This window comes from Trematomus bernacchii, unplaced genomic scaffold (assembly GCF_902827165.1).
Source record: "Trematomus bernacchii unplaced genomic scaffold, fTreBer1.1, whole genome shotgun sequence".
Lineage (NCBI taxonomy): Eukaryota > Metazoa > Chordata > Actinopteri > Perciformes > Nototheniidae > Trematomus > Trematomus bernacchii.
In genome coordinates this window covers 10303400-10325615 of record NW_022987973.1, presented here as the reverse complement: position 1 = coordinate 10325615, position 22216 = coordinate 10303400, and the positions used below count along the sequence as shown (strand labels likewise).

Here is a 22216-nt window from a genome sequence, read left to right as displayed (position 1 = left end):
GAAACATGACTGTGGAGTAGATGCTAGTCTCTCTCACTGCCTGACACCTCACAAGTGCAGTGACCGTTTCACCTCAAGGCTCACTGTGCCTCTCCATTATTTAAATCCATCCACACTACACTTCAGCCCAGAGAGGTACCGGGTCGGTCAAGTGTAAACATTGCTTTCTTTTTGTGAATGAAACAGCCAGATATATATAAATTAAAACAAGGTCTACTCTTAAAGGAAAAGTCGACATTTCAGGAAATTTGCAAAGAATACAAATATCACACTATAAAGCTACAACAGGTCGTGGTCTGTTGACAGAACCAGGCAGGAGGTGTATCCCTGTGTCCAGTATTAATGCTAAGCTAATGGCCCCACAGCTATCTATTGTCTCATGAATAAGCCTCTTTCCCACTGGACAAAAAAGCCAATAACATCCGGTTGTTGTTAGTGGAAAATGTTACAATGGCATTAATTTGAGGGACAAAAGCTATATAAAAACCCTTTATTACCATGTGTTGATGTAAATATATAATATATCAAATAGGGATTTGGATTAATATTAAAATGTATTACTGTACACAATATAAATGTAATATGCGTGTCTCAAAGTATAAGTCAGTTAACTTGGCAGTATAAAATAAAAATAAATAACGATCTAGTTTAAAAATGTGAAAGACAGACTGAATAAGTAACATTTTTAATGTTTAGCTAAAAAAACTAAAACAGAAAGGCATACTAGTAAACTGGGAATAGTAAAAGGAGTTTATTGGCTATTTTAGCGGGTTTTTACTGTGTTTAGAAAACGTGCATACTTGCTAGGTTTGGTTGAAAATGTTTTTAACTGTATGAAAAAACATATGTACAAAATAATTAAACATTCACTATATGTTGAAGTATGTTAGCGCTCAAGTTGTGTGTACTGTAGGCCCAAATTCGAACACAATAATCTAATAACAACAACAAAATGACAGCAGCTGAGGCTTCCTGAGACAAATACTCTACCCTCCAAACTATCCTCGTCTTGTTTTCTCGACCGGGCAAACAAGGACTTAATGCCCTCCAACTCTCTTCTCTGTCTCTTTGTCTCCCTCTAAACACATAATCCATCAAAGTCACAAACAGCAGAAGACTGCAGGTAGACTTGTTTTCTCCGGCCTTCAAGTGATACGGAGCAAATGTGCAGCAGCATTAATGCAGTGCAGTTGACTGATGAAAAACCTCAATGTGTATTAGCTGTTTCAGATAAGGTGGCTTTTCTTCAAACATGGTCATTGTGCGTTTGTCTCCCTGCACTGAGCACAATATGTCTATATCTCTATGATGTGGAGTTTACAAGGAAAGCTCAGGGATAGACAGAATTTCATATTCATCACATCTTCTCTTCCCACACCTGCACCTGTTTATTCCACTCTGCAATGTGAGACTGCAATCCAAATCTGTCTCGCCTTGTCTATTTATAACTCATCTGTCCCTCTAATAATTCAGTATGAATGCAAAGATGTCAGCATGCTGAAAAAAGTATTGAATATCTTAAATACTGACAGATCATCATAATTCAAAGAATATTTGTTACAATGTTCTATTAAGCCCATGTCTTTAATGCATTTTTAAAAAGTGTATACTGTATTATATGATGATGGTGTATTGTCGTCCCCTCTCTATCTACAGCTGTTTTTGTGCAGACTGCTATAATAAACTGGAAGCAAACACAGGTCCTTACAAAAGATGTCATGCAGCACCTGGATTTGAAAAAATAGCAATTTCATGGAGAGGAAGTGAAGACGACTTCTACAAGATCTAACAACCCTTTGGCAACCACTTCAATAACGCTGCACTATTACAAACTAGCCGGGATTCAACACGATTCACGAAAACACTACCATGTTATTCAACATCAACTTACGTCTTTATATTTTCGAAAATGTTTTTAATTTGTCTTAAATTCATTTTCCAGTTATCTGTATGTTTCATCATATACATAATTTGTCAAAAAAGACAGAAAATAAATCTTATAAGACACATATGTAAACGATTGGAGGAACTCCAGTTATTACGAATCACGATGCTGAGCGAGGCCAAACACATTTGGCAGATGGTTTGGTGCAGCGCTGCCAGGCCTGAACGCATCGCGCCGGCCGGTGTGTTAGTCACCAGTGAGCGCCGGGTCAGGGCCAGAAACGGAGAAGCTTGAGTGTCAGGACTGAACACAACATGCTACAGTCACAAAGGAAAGACCCAATATTCCCATTTTGACGGACAGACAGTAAGCAGCAGCCAGAGACCGACATCTCTGTCTCAAATTATTCAGGTTAATTAGACGTGCTTTTTAAGGATACAGAGGTAAGAGGATTTAGCTATTTTACAGTGTGACCAATTTCAACACCTTCAAAAATGGGATATATCCTTTGATCCATAAGAGCAGAAATGATTCAAATCTCTTTCTCTGGTCTAACATTCCACAAAACCAGAGACAGGAGGGGGAGGGGAAATACAAATATGAAAGGAGACGATATGTATAGCAAGGGGAGCAAGGTGATAAAACTAAAGGGAGCGAGACGAGGGATATGCAGCAGTGACAGGGGAGGGGTACAACCATGATGTGGTGAAGAAGAAGAAATTAGATGATAATATTTATGACATTAAGAGAGCATGAAGTAGGGCTTGTTTTTGCTGCAGCCTAATCCTGGTCTTAAAAAGACAAAGAGATTGAATGATATCAGAGACTCATGAGTAACCATAATGTACCTGATCAAAGGATGGAAAATAATGATTTATGTCGCAATGAAACACACTAATAGGTAAGGAACATGTGGGGACAATAACATGCATTACATGAAAGACAATTAAAGGCTTTCTCCCTCATTTATGGCAGAGAAATACTACTATACTTTGAACTTTAGGGAAGGAAAGAAACTTTACACCTGTTAAGCAACAGGTCTTGTATCAACAAAGATTTACTCGTAATTAATACAAATAAAATATATACTTATTTACATACTAGCACGTGACAATTAAAGCTTCTTTCTGGACATTTAATAGGATGTGACACAACCGTTTCTCTTTTATTTGATCCCAAAAATATGAGCAATCAACAAAGGCAGTCACTTTTCATGTGGTTTCATTGTCAAACTGTCATGGCGGCATTTCATTCTTTATATTACTGCTACATGGTGTAAAGCAGCAGCACATATACTCAAATCTGGAGCAGGAAAGATAACTCCTAATGCATATGTTTATACACCTTAAAGAATACAATTAATTTATAATTGTTTCATGTATTTTAATTGATTCCACATTTTAATTTCCACTGGATAGCTGGAAGATTTTACATGAAATAATTAACTTTAAAAGAAACACATGGCAGACTCAGGTTAAATTCCTTGCCTCCGATTGGCTTTTCTCGTTAAGAGCATGCAAGTAATTATTCATGTGATTATTAATGTCATGACTTGAGCACTGCTCTTAAAGGTCACTTAACACTTGGCTGTAAATACGAGAGAAGCTTAATAAAAGTGTTTAATTGCCCACCTAAATCGACCTTTAAGAGAATTATGTGTAATTCCCTTGCTTTATATAGGTACGAGTCCAGCTTGAATATAACTTATAAAAATTACCCTCAAGACAGAAAGAAATCCACACTAAACCAGAAAAAGAAAATCCTGTCACAGGTCTGATGAAGAGATTTGAACAAAACCTGAAAATGCCCCAAAGTTGAAACTGTGTTCACAGAGTGACAGTTTCTACGGCCTCTGAACCACAAGTGTGACCAGCAACACGGTCAGACATGTCAGCACTTTGTCACATTGAGTCTGTCAGCTTGAGGTACAAATATACTGTAGGTTCAGAGACACTCAAAAAGAATTAAAATCAAAAAAGAAATAGATGTAATAGGTTTAGAAATGAATGATTGATTTGTATGCCGTTGTGTGTCCTATGCTTTGCTATGATTTGTTTTGTTGTGTATGTACTCTCCATGTACTCATACAAACAGGAAAAAACTAAGCATCAGCTTCAGTATGTAAGCATGTGTTTCTGATTACGACAATCAGGCTGTGTTATATTAGTTTGGTTAGATTAGCGGGGGAGCGTTCAGAGGACACTCACCACGAGAGAGAGCGGCCTCTTCCATGACACCACTCCGATCAGCCCGGAGAGCAGCACCTGCGAGAGAGAAGAGACAGATCCTGTTAGAGGGAATAGATACTGACGAGGGTGTTGATAATAAAGATGGATGTGTCTGCATTTAAGAGAAATTATTGTCGGTAATGATAACACTGAAAGACAGTTACTGAGACCTGGGGAATTAGTTTGATAGTGCAAGAAACATGAGCAGTCAGATCATCTAACATGTTTATAATATGTTGTGGTATGGATGAGGGATTTTGTTACAGTGATATAGTACTTAACCCTTGGAGAGTAGATATGGCCTGCAGTACAATGTTTACTTCAAGTGAAGAGTAAAGGAAGAAGCACAATGTTCTTTATTTACTTAAAGTGTGTAGAAGTTGGAGTTCCGAATGTAATATGCTAAATAGTTTGATGTGATAATGATGCATTATTTTTACATTTTTACATTTTGTGAGTAAATGAATCTGCAACTTGACTAATAACAATTCTCTCCCAGGTACATTTAGTAGTACAACGTTTTTCTCTAAAGCGGAAGTAAACTTCTAAAAAAATTAGGTATTTGATTCAGCTTGTAATTATTTAGGGTGATTTGTAATTACAAATAATTAAAATTGTTACTTGATAAAATATTGTTTCATATCTAAACATCATACACATCTATAGCTGTTTTAGGTCTCTCCTTGTTGGGGACACCAGGCAGTCTCCTACCATGTCCAATAGTCAAATCTGCCCCCGGTGTTTTTCCCACAAATCAGCGTGTATTTCAATGGTGTTTCAGACCCTGATAAAAGCTGTGACTTGTGTGTGAGACAACTATGTCTTGGCAGGTGTATTACTGTGCAGTGTATAGCTGTTTGTGTGAGCAGTTCTCAAACAGGAACTGCACCAGTCATCCAAAATGGTTCTATATTATTCACCATGCAAACAAAACATAAAAATTAACATTTAAAGTCACTCAGTCACTCTTCCTTGGAAACACAAAACAGTCACGTTCACTTCTCCCGTGTTTTCTCTGGCAAACACACACATTGTAAAGATCATCTTCTACATGATGGGTGAGTAATGCACAGATCAGGTTGGAGCTGTAACTGTTGTTTGGCAATTCTGTGCCCATCTGCCGTCAGATTTGTCACCCGCGTTTCAGTGTGGATGTGGATTTCTTTGTCAGCTGCACATGATGTATTCACAGGCTCACTCTTACACAGTTTCTTTCCCCTTTAGCTGTTAACAAATGAACAACACAAGCCGGTAGTTTGAGATGGTTAGGGAAAACTGAACGCAGGGAGCTTTTCCAGGACTGTAAAGTGCGTAAGTGCGTCACCACATCTTTTCACGGTCGGTTCGGCTTTTAAAAGCTATTCTAATGTGTTCCCAGCTTCTTACAAGCGGCATTTTATTTGACTGCTGCCAGTTTATGAAAATAGCAATAAATGCTTCTCAAATTAGACAGTTTAGTCCCAGTGTTGACTTGGATATTCCATAGTTATTGAATTCTTTCCTCCCTTATTACTGACGGATGTTATTTGGTTGCGAAACACAGCTCTGAATAATACTTGAGCCACAGTTTGGACAGTGAATGACAAATGAGTTTAGGAATCAACTCCCTGATGAGTTATTACTTAGAGGAAGCTTTGTCAATGTAGGTCTCAATCATTCATTCAGTTACAAGAGGACACTTGAAAATAATCTACAAATATTCTCAAGAGATCACAACAAGACACTGTAGAGATACAAATCAATCATCTCTCTCACACGCGCGCACACACACACACACACACACACACACACACACACACACACACACACACACACACACACACACACACACACACACACACACACACACACACAATAATAATCATAAACATTATTTGAGATGTCAGATAATTAAACCCTTAGAGGAATATGTTTCTCTAGCTTCAGTTTCTATGTTGGTAGGAAAAACGTTTAAAGCCAAAACCTGGGACCTGGTGTCATGTTTTTTTTAATTAAACTCGACTTAATATGTTGAATATATTGGCAGATTACATAGACCAGGCTTATACCTGAAAACAGGCAATTTGCAGTAATGAGTTAGTTGAGTGTCACTGTGGTAAATAACATCGAGTGGTCTCACAATTGTCTTTTTTTGCAAGATATATTTCTATCTAACAAAAGATGATGCGGAAAAAAATCCCTTATGTGTTGAGATGGCATAAACAAACCATTTATTTCGTGTTTTAGTTTGCAGGACTTCTCATCACCAAAGGGACTTCATCAGACTGTCTCTCAGGACTTATTGGTGCTGCAGGATTTCCATTAGCACTAATTTGCTTTTAGATTTCATGCTCTATCTACCTGGAACCAGTTACCTTGCAGCTTGATGTCTGAAATGAAACTGCTATCTGGACCCATCTTGATGTCTGTGGATATCTTTAATACGTATTACTCCCATCCTGCCATTGAGCTGTCTGTTTGATCTAAACTGTTTGTCTTTCGTAACGATGGTACACTAAACACCAGATGTTTTTTAAACGAGATGCCTGATTAAATTAAATTTGGATTTGAAAAACAACCTATTGATTTTCTCAGCACGCTTCCCCCTTGGTGTTGCATTTTTACAGAGCTACTGTAGGTGTGAATTTGCGTATCACCGTAATGTGTGTGAACAAAGGGTACTCATAGCCTCCAGCGCTTTATTCCTCCCTGGCCTCTCTCTGTGCCTTTCACTCCTCTTCACCCTCCATTAAACACCGACATGCATTTCCCCATTTCCCCCGTCTCGCTCTCCTCCTTCCCTTCCCATGTCTCGATATCTGCTCTCTCTCTCTCTCTCTTCCAGTTTTGCCATCTTTCCTTTTCCAATTTCTCCCTGCATCACACTCCATCTCTGTATTTCTTGCTCCTTCTCTGCGCCCACACGATCACACAGTGTTTCTGCACTTCCACACTCGTATCAAATACTCCCTATCCAGGCTTCTCTTTTCTATTTCTCTCTCCATCTTGCTCCACTCTCTAGTCAATCTTCACTCACCTTGATACCCACAGGATCTGGTGAGTGTCAATATTTCATTTGCAAACACACACAACCACTCACTCAGGCACACAGTAAATACAATTTGAAACCTGATTCGAAGGATAAGGCTGGTGGGTTTTTCAAAGTTGTTTTAAAATGAGCAAAAATCACAAGAGAAAACCACAATAAATGTATACACCTAACAAGTATTGTCTTTGTGTCAAACCAAAGATGTGATTTGGTGGATACAAATGTTCAGTTATCCTGATTTTAGGTTAGAGGGTGAGACCACATTCTGCTTTCTTGTTAGGTTGTCTATTTTTCTTGTATTTTTTCCACTCAATTTGTTAGTGAGAAATATCTATTATATTTAATTTGTATATGTTTACAGTTGCAGTCTTGCTTAGATAGCCCCAGAATAAAAAAAATAACCACCTGGTACAATCATGGTTCTGTTGAGACTGAGAATCTTTGGTGTGCCAATATCTGCTGTCTCTTTTAATTATCTTTACAAGGTAGATCTATTTTTGCCAAAGGATTACTTATCTTTGTTGTTTTTGTTTTGTCACTTCTCCCTGTGAAGTCTGTGAAGCAGAACAAGTAGTGCTTCACTTTTAAAAACACCATTTAACAAATATAGATACTAGATATATTTAGTATATCAAACAAGCCACAACGCGTGTATGTTGCTGCCTAAACTGCAGCAGGAGACAGGGGCTGCTGTTACTCCTGTGTCACTGAAGGTAACATTCACCCTCTCTTTGCACTGCGACAAGAGTCCAGAGATGTTATGTCACCATTACAAGCCTCTCCTCTCTGCTTTGTGCTCTTCCTGGCAGCAGAGAGCAAACTCACTGCACAGTGAACCATCCAGGGTGAATTGAGCTCCGACAGCATAGTAATGCAGTTCCTGGTTAAATTATCCCACTTTCTACGTCCCTGCATATATTTCCATAACTATGTAACTTAAAGTGGACCTATCATGCTATATTTTAATAATATAGTGTAGGACCATACCTATATAAGGCATATTTATACTTTTTTTTTTTCAAAATACCAAACAGATCATGCATTTTAGCCATGCCTCATTTCGCTCAATTTGCACTTTTTTAGCCCTGTTTTTGCAAGGGCTGATTCTGTGAGAACAGCACCACCTACATGCCTGGCATATGTACTACAGCGTCTCCAGCGCTTTCGAACGGCAATGGCCGTGGCTGTCTCCTCCTGATTGGTGGAGTTGGCCCAATAGCCGTAGCGCCACTGTCCTGACGTCAGGACAGTGTTCAAATCTGGATCCGTTTTTATCAGATCCGTTGCAGCCCCTTTTTTAGAGATTTGGGTATGGAGGAAAATAGAGAGGGTTGTGTTTTCTGACACTTGGTGAGTTCCCTGGAACACCGGGGACACATATTCATGTATAAAAGACGTACAAAAGTGCATTTTGCATGATAGGTCCCCTTTAAGGTAGTTTAAGTTATGTTGTTCCTTTTAGATATACATTTGCTCTATGGGCAGATATTTCCAGATCACAGAAAAATAATAATGCATAGTGTCTCTATGAGCTAATGTATTTAGTGTTTTCAAGATTCACTTCCTGGTTGGTGTTTGCAAACTACAAAGATTATAAGACTGCAGTTAGTCCAGAAAGGCAGGTGACAAACAGCACATTTTAAAGTGCTTCTGTTTCATCTGTTTATAAACTGTACTTCACATACACCGCTGCATATGGTCCGCTGCAACTCTTAATAAGTGAGCTGTTTATATCCACACTGCAGTATGGTTTTTATTCATGTCTTCTATATCTGTTGTGTTTATTTTATTATCTTTGCTTTTTAATGCCTGATTTTAAATGCCATTTTATAATGTGTTTCTGCTGTATTTATTCTTAAATATCTTAAATGACTTTGAATTGCCGTGTGCTGAAAGGCGCTGTATAAATAAACTTGCCTTGCCTTGCCTTACACAACAACAAACACTTGGGCGTGTATAATTAGTATATACAAGAATACAAATCTAACAGTTTATGATCAAAACTCTTCATCTCACTCCTTATTTTGTTTGATAGTTTCTTATCACAGGTGGTGATGCACGCACACACACACACACACACACACACACACACACACACACACACACACACACACACACACACACACACACACACACACACACACACACACACACACACACACACACACACACACACACACACACACACACACACACACACACACACAGTTGTTGAATGCATATCTGTGCGTCCATGCATACTTGTCTGGAGGACAGTGTGTGTACCTGTGTGTGTCTGTTGGAGGAGGGGAGTAATGATGTGAAAGGAGGAACCATGTGATAGCTTTGCTGGTTGTCAGTCACTGGAGGCTTTTCCCCTTGGCTGCTCCCAGAACAGGATTAACACAAAATACTTAGCAGCATTAGTCACTGAAACCTGGGCAGCACGCACTAGCATACGGAAAAAATGCTGAAGCATCTTCCAATATGTTAGCATACTTCCTAGAACTATACTATGTCTGCAGGGCATTACAAATCTGCACAACAAGTTATTTTGTTAAAAGTCACATTGACCTTGATAATTAGGTGAAGGTACATCCAAATACAGCTTTGAGCCTGGACCACATCATTTCTTTAAGTCAGAGACAGCACAGTAGACTTATTATAGTAATGAATCTGTACCAGTGACGTGCGGTGAGGTTCATGGCTGGTGAGGCACTGACTCTTTCAGAGTCAGATTTACAAATATTATAGCCTATTTTGACCTTAATCGAAATATTCTGTTATTTTCAAAAGCTTTTTTAGTCTGATGCTATGATTAATTTTAAACAGACCGATCAACAAAAGGATACCCAAAATCTAAATATTGGATTGTTCTTTCTAAGTAAGATCCCATTTTCATTACAGTTGTGGTCTTACCTTGACTTGAATATAAGTCCATGCTATCCTTCTGGACAACAATCTCTATTACTGTTTTGTAAAAGTCCTGCTTATCTCCCTGTAGTTTCAAAAGTCTAGTTTCTTTGTTGTTTGCGGTAGAATAACAGTAGCAACAAGAACCTGTGGGCTCACGTGCGCCCCCTTCAGTGCGGCAGAGGTTATGGCTGCCTCTCCTGGTGCTTTGCCGTTGTATGATGAGACCAACGAGCCTAAATATCATACGTGAAATAAGTTATTTAGAGACTATGGATGGCGAGGATAAATGTAATAAAGGGATCTACAAACATTACATTGGTGACCTACAGTGAGATGGGAACAGGCATGCGCTTAGGGCCCGCTTTCCAGCCAGTTTCTGTGGGGTGACACATTCTGAATTGAGGCAGAGCTCATCTGTGCCTCACCTGAGAATGCGTCACCCCACAGTAAATGGCTTGAGCGCGCTCACAAAATAAGTGGCCGCGCTAAATTAGTGCCCGCGCTCCAGCAAGTTACTGTGGGCTTACGAGAGGCAGTGCTCGTGCCTGCCTCACTTCTCATCGCTCCCGTAGCGGAGCTCGGCAAATTTGCTGATTTTGACTATAAAATGCGATTGGAATCATACATAAATCACATTTACACAAGATCAGTGGAGACATTTATTATTATTATTATTTAGTTTTCTTTAATTGTTTTTCCGTTACATTGGAGTATGACAGGTGAGGCTCTGCCTCCCCTGCCTCCAATGACTGCACGTCGCTGATCTGTACAGTGTAAACAAGTCGAAACTGAGATGAAATGCTCTCTACATATAGTAGTATAGTTGATTTGCATTAGAGATAGGAGGAAATTAAAGTTTGAATACTTGGATCTGGTATATTCTTAGGAAACGTAGAACTAACACTGTAAATATTTCCTTTTGTCTGAAGAACATAAGGCGTTCATTGTGAGAAATGTGTTCAGGAACATCAACCAGAGTGTTAATTTCAAAGTTTGATGCCATTTAAAGCCGTTTAATCTTTGATGGCAGTTACTCAGCAGAGCAGGATGTTCAGATCATTAAGCCATCAGCCTAAGGGACACACAGATGGTGGTTAACAACTTAAAAATGACAGATGATTTGATAAAATGAGCATAAAAAATGAATTAAATGAAACCCCAACTCTTTTGGATTAATATGAATCTAGGAGGATGTTCTCTATGTCCAACATACACCCACTTGCACGAGCCTATGCCACACACACACACACACACACACACACACACACACACACACACACACACACACACACACACACACACACACACACACACACACACACACACACACACACACACACACACACACACACACACACACACACACACACACACACACACACACACACACACACACACACACACACACACTGTTCCAAGTGTAAATGGGACGAGAGATAAAAGTGAGGCTTTGGCTTTTCACAGGACCGGATCAGAGGAGCCACAGCCATGAAAGAATGCATTACTCTGAAAGAGAGAACTAACACCTACACACACCACTATACACAAAGACACAGAAAGGACACGTTTATTTTGAGGTGCACCAAAGAGTTAACATCTAAAAATACAACCATTTTAAATTCCCTTTTTACAGATTAGTGCTTAGTCAGTGTGAAATGCTTTATGTAAAAAAGGCACGAGAGCCCTGTTGTATCCCTGAATGAGAGAAACCCATAAAGATTAGGCAGTGTAGCTGCCACAGCAAATTCCAGCCCAACACACAGAAAACACACACTCACAACCACACACACAAACAAACACACAACCAAGTACCACAGTTCAGAACAACAACAAAATGAAGTTATTTCTTGGTTATTTCTGTCTGAGGCATTACGTTTGGAGTGACACAGAGATTTATTTGGAGTAAGTATACTTTTAGGTGCACGACTAACATTTAAAAGATAACTTGGGATTGTTGAACTTCTCTTTTAAATTAAAGTTATTGTGAGTCTGGACATTTGGTGACATATACAGGTATGCAATGTTTCTCTGAGCTTTACCTCTAATGTGCAGTGGTTTAGTTCAGTTGATCAGGATGAGGATTAGCACCTCTAAGTCCTCTCTTTAGAGACTGTTTAGGTATCTCTCTGGGTATTGCTCCGTTTATGACCTTCATTTTGAGGCACCTCTCCCTAACTTTGAGAGGAGTCAGTTAAAGTGGTTGACACAACTGTTAGCTGCTTCCCGGACACCTTTCTTTTTTTATTTGAATATGTCCTGGGCCCTATAGACAGAGCGTAGACCTGGGGTGAGATTCAGGACACAGTGGAGAGTTTGAATCTCTGCTTGCCTGATGCGCTCTAAGGAAACCCCCCTCTGGGGAGAGAAGTCTGAGCTACCAGAAGTGACACAAGACGGTGGAGTCGAAAAAGGCTTTAAATTGTTGGACAAAAAACCTAGACAACTGTCAGACTGGACTAACATGTCAAAATATGCCCTATTTAGGCTAAATCATACACTGCTTTATCTTCTATTTAACTGTAAATGGTATCCACATTTACAAATATAAACACTATGTTGTTTTGAAGAAGACTTGAAACTAGTGATTGAGAATATAAACTTGGCTAGAGTTCCGAATTATAATCAGTTAATCTTTGAGTTTATAAGAGCGCTACATTTGAAGAAATGTGCTCCAAACGTTCCTGAGATATCCCGTTTACAGGAATGGGACAGACCAACAGACATCCCAAAAATGTGTAAAAAAATATAATTGTACAGCACATCTGCTGTATTGCATCACATTACATCATACAGTGGTTTTCATTTTCAAAATGTTGGTCTCTTTGTACTTGTTGACAAAATCAGGTGTAATTCCAATTACATGTTGAAAGCCTCACAAACCCCACATTTTCCTCTAGGGGCTCCGCAATCTGTGCAACACCCTCTATCCTTACATCCTCAATTCAGATAAGAAAAACTCCTGCCAAAAAAAGGGAAAAGGAAATGAATGAAACCTCAGTCAGAGGAACAACAGAGACGTTATCCCTCTTTCAGACACACAGAATAGATCAGAAGTGGAAACCTATGTTGACAACACATTGATATTCTGTTATTGTTTCTGACCTAAGATTTCTTGTTTAAATAATTTCCATATGTCTCATTATCATGTGTTGTTTCTTCTGAAAAATCAATCTCCAAGTGAGTGAATAAACAACCTCTTCCTCCTAATATCCAAAGTCAAGACTTCCATTATAACCAGACGGCAGTGAGGTGCTTGTGCCTCCGTGCTGTTGATTAGAGAGGAAGATATGCGAGAACTGAAACTGCTATGGATTATACCTAAATCACAGTCTTGACCTATTCTTATTCATTTATGCACGGCGCCAATCAAAGAAGCCATTACTGAGAGTGAGAGTTTAGAGAGCAGGCCGCTCCTCAAACATCACAGTTGCCAAGATGGATGGAGCCAGTGCGGTTGCCCCGGTAACCATGAACTGGCCATTTGCCAGGATCCATAATGATTTCCCATCAGCTGCTGTGCGGAGGGGGGCAGGGACCCTCTGCAGGGCCGACAGCACATAAATCTCCCACAACACATACAGGCACATCCTGACAGATATGTACCTGACTCATACTGAAGAAACCCTGTCATATACATGCTCAAAAAGAGTAGGCAAACACACACACACTGATTCACACACACGCTACACATAGTGCCTCTCAATCGGCTTCTCTCCTGCTGTTCCTCTTTCAAGTTAAACAGCCGATTCATTTTCCCTACTACTTTATGTTGGTCAAGAAAGGAAAGTATTTTTCTATTCGGAGAGTCAACTGTCTCTCCCGAGCTCTTCCTGCTCTGCTGACTTTTAGCACACAGTAATCAGACATAGTGCATGTGTGTGTGTGTGTGTGTGTGTGTGTGTGTGTGTGTGTGTGTGTGTGTGTGTGTGTGTGTGTATGTGTGTGTGTGTGCATGTGTGTTTGCACAGCTTGTGTGGAAACATGCCTATGTGTCTGCTTTTAAGTGCAGGCATGTGTTACATACTGTATGTAGAATAAGGATGAGGGGAAGTTGTCAATGAGAGTAGGCTACATGTGAGTGTGCAGTATTACTATCCAATAATGAATAATCACTTAAATATAAGACTGATAATCACTTTCCAACATCCATAAGGTTTATTCAGGCATTTCGAAGAAGGTTCTATGAAATGAACACTTTGAGCTATACTTAAATATCTCAACAACTATGAGATGGAGAGCATCAAAGTGTATTCACATGTTTTCAGTCCCCAGATGATACATTTTGGTGATGGCTGACTTTTCATCTAGCATCATCATCCGCTCAACATTTAAAGCATTGAATACTTTATTCCCTCACTCACCCTTCTGCTGTTTTAATGTTACCATAAGTATTACCACACTTGGTGATTAAATCTCTTGCCTTGTAAATATCTTGTTTCTCTCTGATGCGTCCTTCGGGTTCTACTGTTTGCGTTTAGGGAGTGATGTTATTGCTTTCCCAGCTGAATCCTGCCTGCTGTTAAGATTCATGTATATCTTAATATAGTCTATAATTATGTATACTATAAATGGACCTATACACATGTGTCTTGAAAATGAGAAAAAAAGCCATTTGTATTTTTAGAATGAATGGTATTGAGTATGAATGCCAATCAATTCTAAGATTTGCTTTTGAGCAAACAGGGTGGTTTATATTTCCCTCCATGTGGACATTGTTAATGTTGGAGCTCTGGAGCTTTGGAGAAAGATGTAAAATCTGATGATGTTCTGAAATCAATAAAACAGACAGAAGACGAAAAGGAAAGAAGCTCTAATAATATGTTAAATCACCTTGTTTTTCACCTTGAAGTACATTTTGTGTGTGAGTGTCAGAGTGTGTGGTGTGCGTGTGTGCGTGTGTGTGTGTGTGTGTGTGTGTGTGTGTGTGTGTGTGTGTGTGTGTGTGTGTGTGTGTGTGTGTGTGTGTGTGTGTGCGTGCGTGCATGTGTGTGTAGATTTCCCCAGATGAAAGACAAATGAAGGTGAGTCGGAGCTGAAATCCTAATGCTTGTATGATAATTTGGTCTTCGAGGAACCTTAAAGTAACATTTGCTGGCTATGATTGAGTGTCACACATAATGCGTCTCTACATATCTCTGTATGTATGTATTAGACATATTTTAATCTATGCAACACAGTGAGTGCTAGTCTCAGAGAGCATGAGATCTCCACAGCATGGATCAGGAGATGTTTGATGCAGAGTCTCCGCACTGCAGCGCGTCTAACTGGAGCTGCTGCTGACAAAGCTAACAGACGTGAACACTTGGCCTCCTCCTGTTCCCGCTGTTTCAACAACGGCAGCACTTGTCTTCCCCTAACATCCGTTTCCTACAGTATTCCCTTTTTCTCTCCACCTACCCACCTGCTCCTCCTTGCTAATCCCCTCCCCCCATCTTGTATATCATCGCTTCGCTTCGGATCGCAGCAGCACCTCGCTACCGTTGCCATGGAAACAGTGGGACAACAGCAGGTTGGCTGCTGCTGCTGCTGCTGGTGGTTGGGGGGGGGGGGGGGGGGGGGGGGGTCTCCTCTCCTCTCACTCATGGAGGTCTGTAGTACCTCTCCTGAATCTATGAATCAGGAGAGCAACATCCCATCTGAATGTGAATCACGAGCAGACAATAACACGCCGGAGGGAGAGAGTACATCCCAGTTATCAGCTGCAGCCTGACAGTGAGAGCGGGTCAACATGACATGAACTGGAGTATGATAATGCTCCTATTCAACATTTACAAGCTTCCATAAAATAAAGATATTACATGTAAGTGCAGCTTGTGTAATTGCCCGGGAAAAAATGAGTCTCTGGTTGATATACAATGCCCTGCTGGCTGCTTTTTACTCAAGCCGAGTGGTTGTAGTCTTACTTTTGAAGTCTTTACCACATGGACTAAAGGTCGGCTACTTTAGTGTCTTTTTTTAAAATGCAGACCTAAAACACATATTTTTAAATATAATAATAATGGATAGTGGGTATTTTAGAATCCTTATTTTTATTATTACCCTTTTGTTAAGGTAATTCCAATCTTATATTTTGTTCATATATGATCTTTCTTTTTTTTTTTAAAGCATTTTGAGTGTACACTTTTATTAAATGGGCTGTATTAATAAAAGTGATTGAATAAGAACAGCCTGAAGCATTTACATGTAGAATGTAAGTTATTGAATTCATAAGCATGCATGGAAGCATGAATGTAACAGGGACGGATTAATCATTCAGTACATGGTTCACACTTCACCAGGATAAACCTTAAAGTAGGCACTAAGGAGAGATATATCCGCATCCTTTAACCACATCATCACTATAAGCATCACATTCGTCATACACCTCCTGTTTCAGTGCTGTTTTTCAGTCATTCACCTCAAGCAAGGCTGCTGGAGCAGACACATTCCTGTTTTAAACCAGCACAACTGTTGCGTGTTCCCGTTTATTGTCTTCTATTTTGTGTATAATCGATGCATCCTGTCTCGATACACTAAACAGAGGAATGAAGCTGCTGCCCTGCCGACATGCTGCTTTAGCACTAGTGTGCAGATATAATGATGGGGGACGAAGGATCTGATATGCTAACCAATGTGTTTTGTGCATGTATAATTACGGGAGCTGACAGGAAATAAAGAGAAAGAGGGGACAAAAGGTCCTCAGTCTGACAGGCAGCTGGGACATTGTGATAACATGGTCTCTAGAAATCACAGGACATGGCATGATGGGAACTAAAAAACGAATTATATGTATGTTCCATCAACAATATTGTGACCAATATTGAAAATCTGAAGTTATCAAGAAGGACACTCCAGTGTTGGCCAGAGATGAGCACTGCCTCAATCTGTCCCAAAGGCAAACACTTTTACATCTTCCAGGTACAAACACACACGTGCACAGGGCTTTATGTGGACAATGCCACTTGTTTTGAAGAGAGACAAAGAGGAGAGGAGATGAGGAGGAGAGGAGGAGAGGAGGAGAGGAGGAGGAGAGGAGGAGCAGTTCAGTGACTCTCTGGCTTCTCTTCCTGATTTAGATCCCCATCAGCCTCTCTGTCTCTTGTACACAGGCCTGTCACACATGCATGAGCACAAACGCAGTTACACATGGACTGCCTCTTCTCATTTCACAAGAGCTTCTTTGATGCTGCAACAAAGGAATATAGAGTATGGAGGGAAGAGAAAAAAACCATACATTTCTTCCTTTCAATTATCCAGATATTGCACTCAGGGACCTACTGGCTGCGACACAAGAATGAAAATCAACACACGACAGAATCTGCATTACGTTTGGTTGTTAAATCCTCATAGCAGAAAAAAACAACCACAAGAAGACACACAATTGCCTAGAGGTGGAAGAGACGTTACTAGAAGCGTTTTGAATGATGGACGGATGACAATATCTGTATTTCCCTCCTGATGGTATGATGCACTGATGCGCTGCAAAAAGAGGTTTGTAATCTACAGTATACTTCGCTTTGAGTGCCAGTTGTAAAACATTGACTCATGCAATATTTCACCAATCTGGCCGCCACTAAAAAGCTGTGTGTGTTTTCCATCCATTTTGTCAAGTTGTTTAGATAATTGTTGCTGTAAATGACCTGTGTGTGTGTGTGTGTGTGTGTGTGTGTGTGTGTGTGTGTGTGTGTGTGTGTGTGTGTGTGTGTGTGTGTGTGTGTGTGTGTGTGTGTGTGTGTGTGTGTGTGAGAGACAGAGAGGGAAAGTACTAACTTACCTGGATGTGACCTTTAACTACTTAAATGTCTTTTTATAATGTGCTTCTTTTGCAATTTCTCTCATTGTTTTTAATGTTTCATGTAAAGCGATATTAATTGACTTGTTGCTGAAATGTTGTGTACAGAATACCTTGTTCTAACGAAGTTCTGTATGGCCATTAATCAGGAGGAAGGTCTGCGGCTTGCAGCAGCCATGCATCCCTCCTGCATACAGCTGCAGTGACTCCGACAGCTGAATGGAGCTTTCAGTCCTCTGCTGACGGGATAATCCCGCCCTGCAGACAACCACCATTTGAAAGGAGAGAGTGAGTTGTGATTTGGTGGGCGTGCAGGCTGTATCCTCTCATCTGCATCAGCCTGGCTCAGAATCGGAGATCTTGATCTTAGTATTTTAAACTATTGCTGCTGTATATTGAGCAGTTATGTCCCAGTGTGGCGGCTGTATGCAGGACACACTGGGACACACTGTTAAATCAGGAGAAACATGAGACATGAGTGAATATCTAAACAATAGCCACTTTGACCCATGATCTAACGGGAAAAGAGCAGTTTTATCACAGAGTAGGTAGATAACAAGAGATCACTGCACAATTATCACAGCGAGACAAGATCAGACCTTTGAGAATGAGCAGGGAGTTTAAGACATTTAACGATTTTTCCACCCCCCAAAAGGCTCAGAAAGTCGAAACTATTTTCACCTGGATTTATCTCACCCACAAGATGTTGTGTTTCTGCTGCAGGGTGACACTGTTCACTGCAGTTACTTTCATTTTCCAGTTTTTTTAAATCACATATATATATATATATATTTCCTGATTTTAAAAACAAAGATTAAACAAAAGTGCTGAGCCCTGTTCTAAAGGATCTGAAGGATTATTTCCATCTGCTGCAAATTCTGAAACAGGACCATCTCATCAGACACTTGAAAGCTTGATATCTCAGCAGGCATAAAACTCTGCTAGTCATTAAAACAAACTAAGACAAACACCAAAGTGTCTTTCACAGGGAGGCAGCTGAGCACACTTTCAACTCAAGAAGTAATTAGCGCTGAGGCAGGCCTCTGTGAATGATTACGACCACAAACTTCCTTCAGTGCTTTGTATTGATGCTGACAGATCTTCCTGCAACACAACGACAACTTCATGACTTGTTTCAAGTTCAATGACCCAGGTTTACTCTCCAAGTGTCACCAAAACTAATGTATTTTTGAAATCATGGCTAGTGACACTCAAAGGACGACTGGTGGGCTTGAGATGCTTCTAACTTCTGGGCACAGTACTCTCACAACAAAGTAAAGACATCTAAATAGTGATGACGCTCTAAACTGAGGCAGCTGGCATCCGCTGGTTTGTATAACCATGATTAAAGTAACAGTATTTACTGCTACTGTGACTGTGCTTTAATTAGTTAATCTGCCTTTTATGAGCGCACATGTGAGGCGAGTTACACTACATTACAGGAAAAATCAACTAGAAACTCAAAGTAGGAACATGTCATATACTATAGCTTTATCTTGCTGCAGTTGGTTGTCTAATATTTCCCCTGAAATCCTGTCTCCCCATGCAAGGCTGCCACTAGGTAATGTTCTCACTTACACATCATCCGGGTGCTGTGGCCCGGGGTGAGAGCCGCTCATACCACATGACCTTTCACAAGGTTTGAAGAGAGTGGAGGAGACAGGCGGCAGCCCTCACCCACAAGGACTTCCCTGTAAAACCTCCTCTCCTCTCCAGGAATACAGTGAGTGATTTAAAGCTCCACCACATTTCGGTTATCAAACACTCAGACCCTGCAGGCATAAAGGTGGATGTAAAAACGTTATAGTTTCCTATTTTATGGAAACTTTTATAGACAACATTGCAGCAGTGGACACCCTTAATTCATGTTAGTAACATCATGAAAACATCCTCTCAACTAGTCAGATGTTTGGATCAGAAATATCTATGGGCCTGCATGTCAATATCCTCATGCTCTATTTGAAGCTGCTGGGATCTGTATTTAGACACATGTCTGTGCAAGGGCTGTAGGTTATTGATCTCACATTTACATATTTGACAAAACCTGGATGGAAATGGCAGAAATAAAGCGTTTATTTTGCCAGGTTGGTGAATAAAAAGCTTCAGTATCTTTGCCTATGATGACAATGAGTGGGGATGGCTTCTGCATTATATTCAGCATTATTGCTTCACTTTTACGCAAAGCCCATAACAAAAATGTAATAAAAATTGAAGCAGACAAAATATAAGCATGTAAATAAATATATTGATGAAAGTAACCTACATTTGTGTGTAGGGTAAAAATGATATCAGGCAGTAGAAGTCAAGCTTTATGCTAAAATAAATCATTTATTGGCACTATGTATGTCAGTCTGCTGCACACATAAACTTGCCTTGTATTTCAACTAGAAAGTTAGCCGTACTAATGATATGGTAACTTTAATCTAAAGTGGAAATACCCAAAGAAATACAAATACCTTCATGAAGCCATTTCCAGTATATATTTGGAGTGGAGTCGTCACTACACTAACTACATGATTTGTGAAGTTATGGAGGATGTGGGAGGATGTTGGGTTAGGTTTCTTGTCCTCATAAGGGACATTCCAAACTATAAATGGTGATGATCTTTAGGCTCCAGATCCTAATGTGGAATGAATGTCATCAAATTAAACCCAATTAAGTTTGCTGGTTTAAACGAACAAAGAAACACACACTACAGAGTCATGCAGAAACTCAGAGCTAACCCCCTGCACACTTCAACAATCCAAAATCCAACAACTTTTCTGCGTCATAACAGATCTTCAGCAGATCTACAAAGCCAGAGATTTATAAGCCAGCTCTGAGTGAGGGGGGCTGTGAGACGATTCCCCGCTCAATACCAGAATCATTGTACAGTGTGACAACGCCCAGGAAAAGCATGCATCAGGCTAATGAACACACTCAGCTTCATGTGACCGCAGCACAGTCATCATTTCATCAAGAGAAACATAAACAAATGCGCTAAGCTGACGCCCAACTCGCTGAAGATTACAGTGTGGCTAAGAACAATTATAACATGGGAACACTAATTACACTTTATATATGATTATGCAGCGTCGCACACATCTCTAAAGAAAAATAAGACGTACAAAAAAGAGCAGCTGAAGGCAGATGAGCACTGCTTCCTGTGACTTCATGTGAGATCACCGCCTCTCAATTAGATCTTTAATCCAGTGGGATACATTGTGAATTAATGCATGTCTCAAATTTCCTCTGAGGATCACTGAAAATTATTTCAATTTTAACCTCCTGCAAAGGTCTCTGTTACACAAAGAATTACATCCCTTTAAAAATCTGCTGCGTCATACTGCTTCGAGAACGGCCTGAGGGCAAAATCCTTCGCCAACAGTGATTTATGGCTCCTTCCTAGGGCACTTTTTATAGAGATGTAGGAAATAAAAAAGCAGTTTGGCAAACTCTCCATGCTGACACTTGTTTTCCTGGTAAAACTCCAGTTTACAGCCCGGGAATTAAAGTGTAATTATTGAATATATGTATAGGGTTTCATCAATGTACTTACTGGGTAAAGTGGACGTATAGTGGGTAGGTTGTGATATTCTCCTTTTCACTGAAATTAAAATGTTGAAAGGGGTTGAGCTGCAAAATAATGTTTGTTATTTTACCTCTTAATAGTAATTTTCCCCATGTACCTATACACGGTAAGTATTTCATTTAAACCATGTTACTTTTTACAGCTATTCTTATGTAAAAGCATGTTTCTGTTTCTCCTCTCTCTGTCCCGGACCAGCCCACCTTCGACGTCCGGGTGCTTTAGTGAGTTGATCAGTTGTTTTGTTTGTTGATGCAGTGCCATGCTTTGTGTTGAGTCAGCACCTAATTCCACTGCAGTTGTGCTTTGTTATACTCATTTTTAATTTCACGGCTGCGTGATTACATTTCAAGGGCATTTCTGTCCCCATTAATTTCTGTCCTAACACAATGTTGTCTGCAGAACACCTGAATAAAGTGTTATTGAATGCATGAGGTAAATGTCAGCTGACTTACACACATACTCTGCTTTCAAGAGTATTTTAATCTCTTAAACACCTCCCTGCTAACGATGATGAGAGAATCATTTGGCTGTGGCTGAAAATAAAATATATCCCACCTACAGTAGCTCCGGCTGAATCACTGCACAGAGTACAAAGGGTACTTTTTTTTAATATTCTCCTGCTGCTTTGAATTATGGACGGCATGTTGCTGACTGTCAAATGAGCCCCCACACTTTCATGAATATTAAAAGGGCTTCTTACCCCGCACTTATCATTTGAAAATAATCGACTAACAATCAAGAGTGAAGAAGTCCTCTCTCAAAAGTGGTTAAAAGTTTTGGAATACAACAATTGAAAGAAAGTAAAAATACAAAGTTGTAATGTTTAAGGGACTTTTTC

General features: G+C 39.9%; 1 protein-coding gene across 1 annotated transcript in view; it reads right to left on the bottom strand.

Annotated features, from left to right (window-relative positions):
* The window catches only part of fam189a1 (family with sequence similarity 189 member A1), an 84243-nt gene that overhangs the window by 38195 nt on the left and 23832 nt on the right, over positions 1-22216 (bottom strand). Inside the window, exon 2 of the mRNA XM_034116698.1 lies at positions 4093-4149. Coding sequence (XP_033972589.1) covers positions 4093-4149 — 57 coding nt within the window. The remainder of the gene's footprint in view (positions 1-4092; positions 4150-22216) is intronic.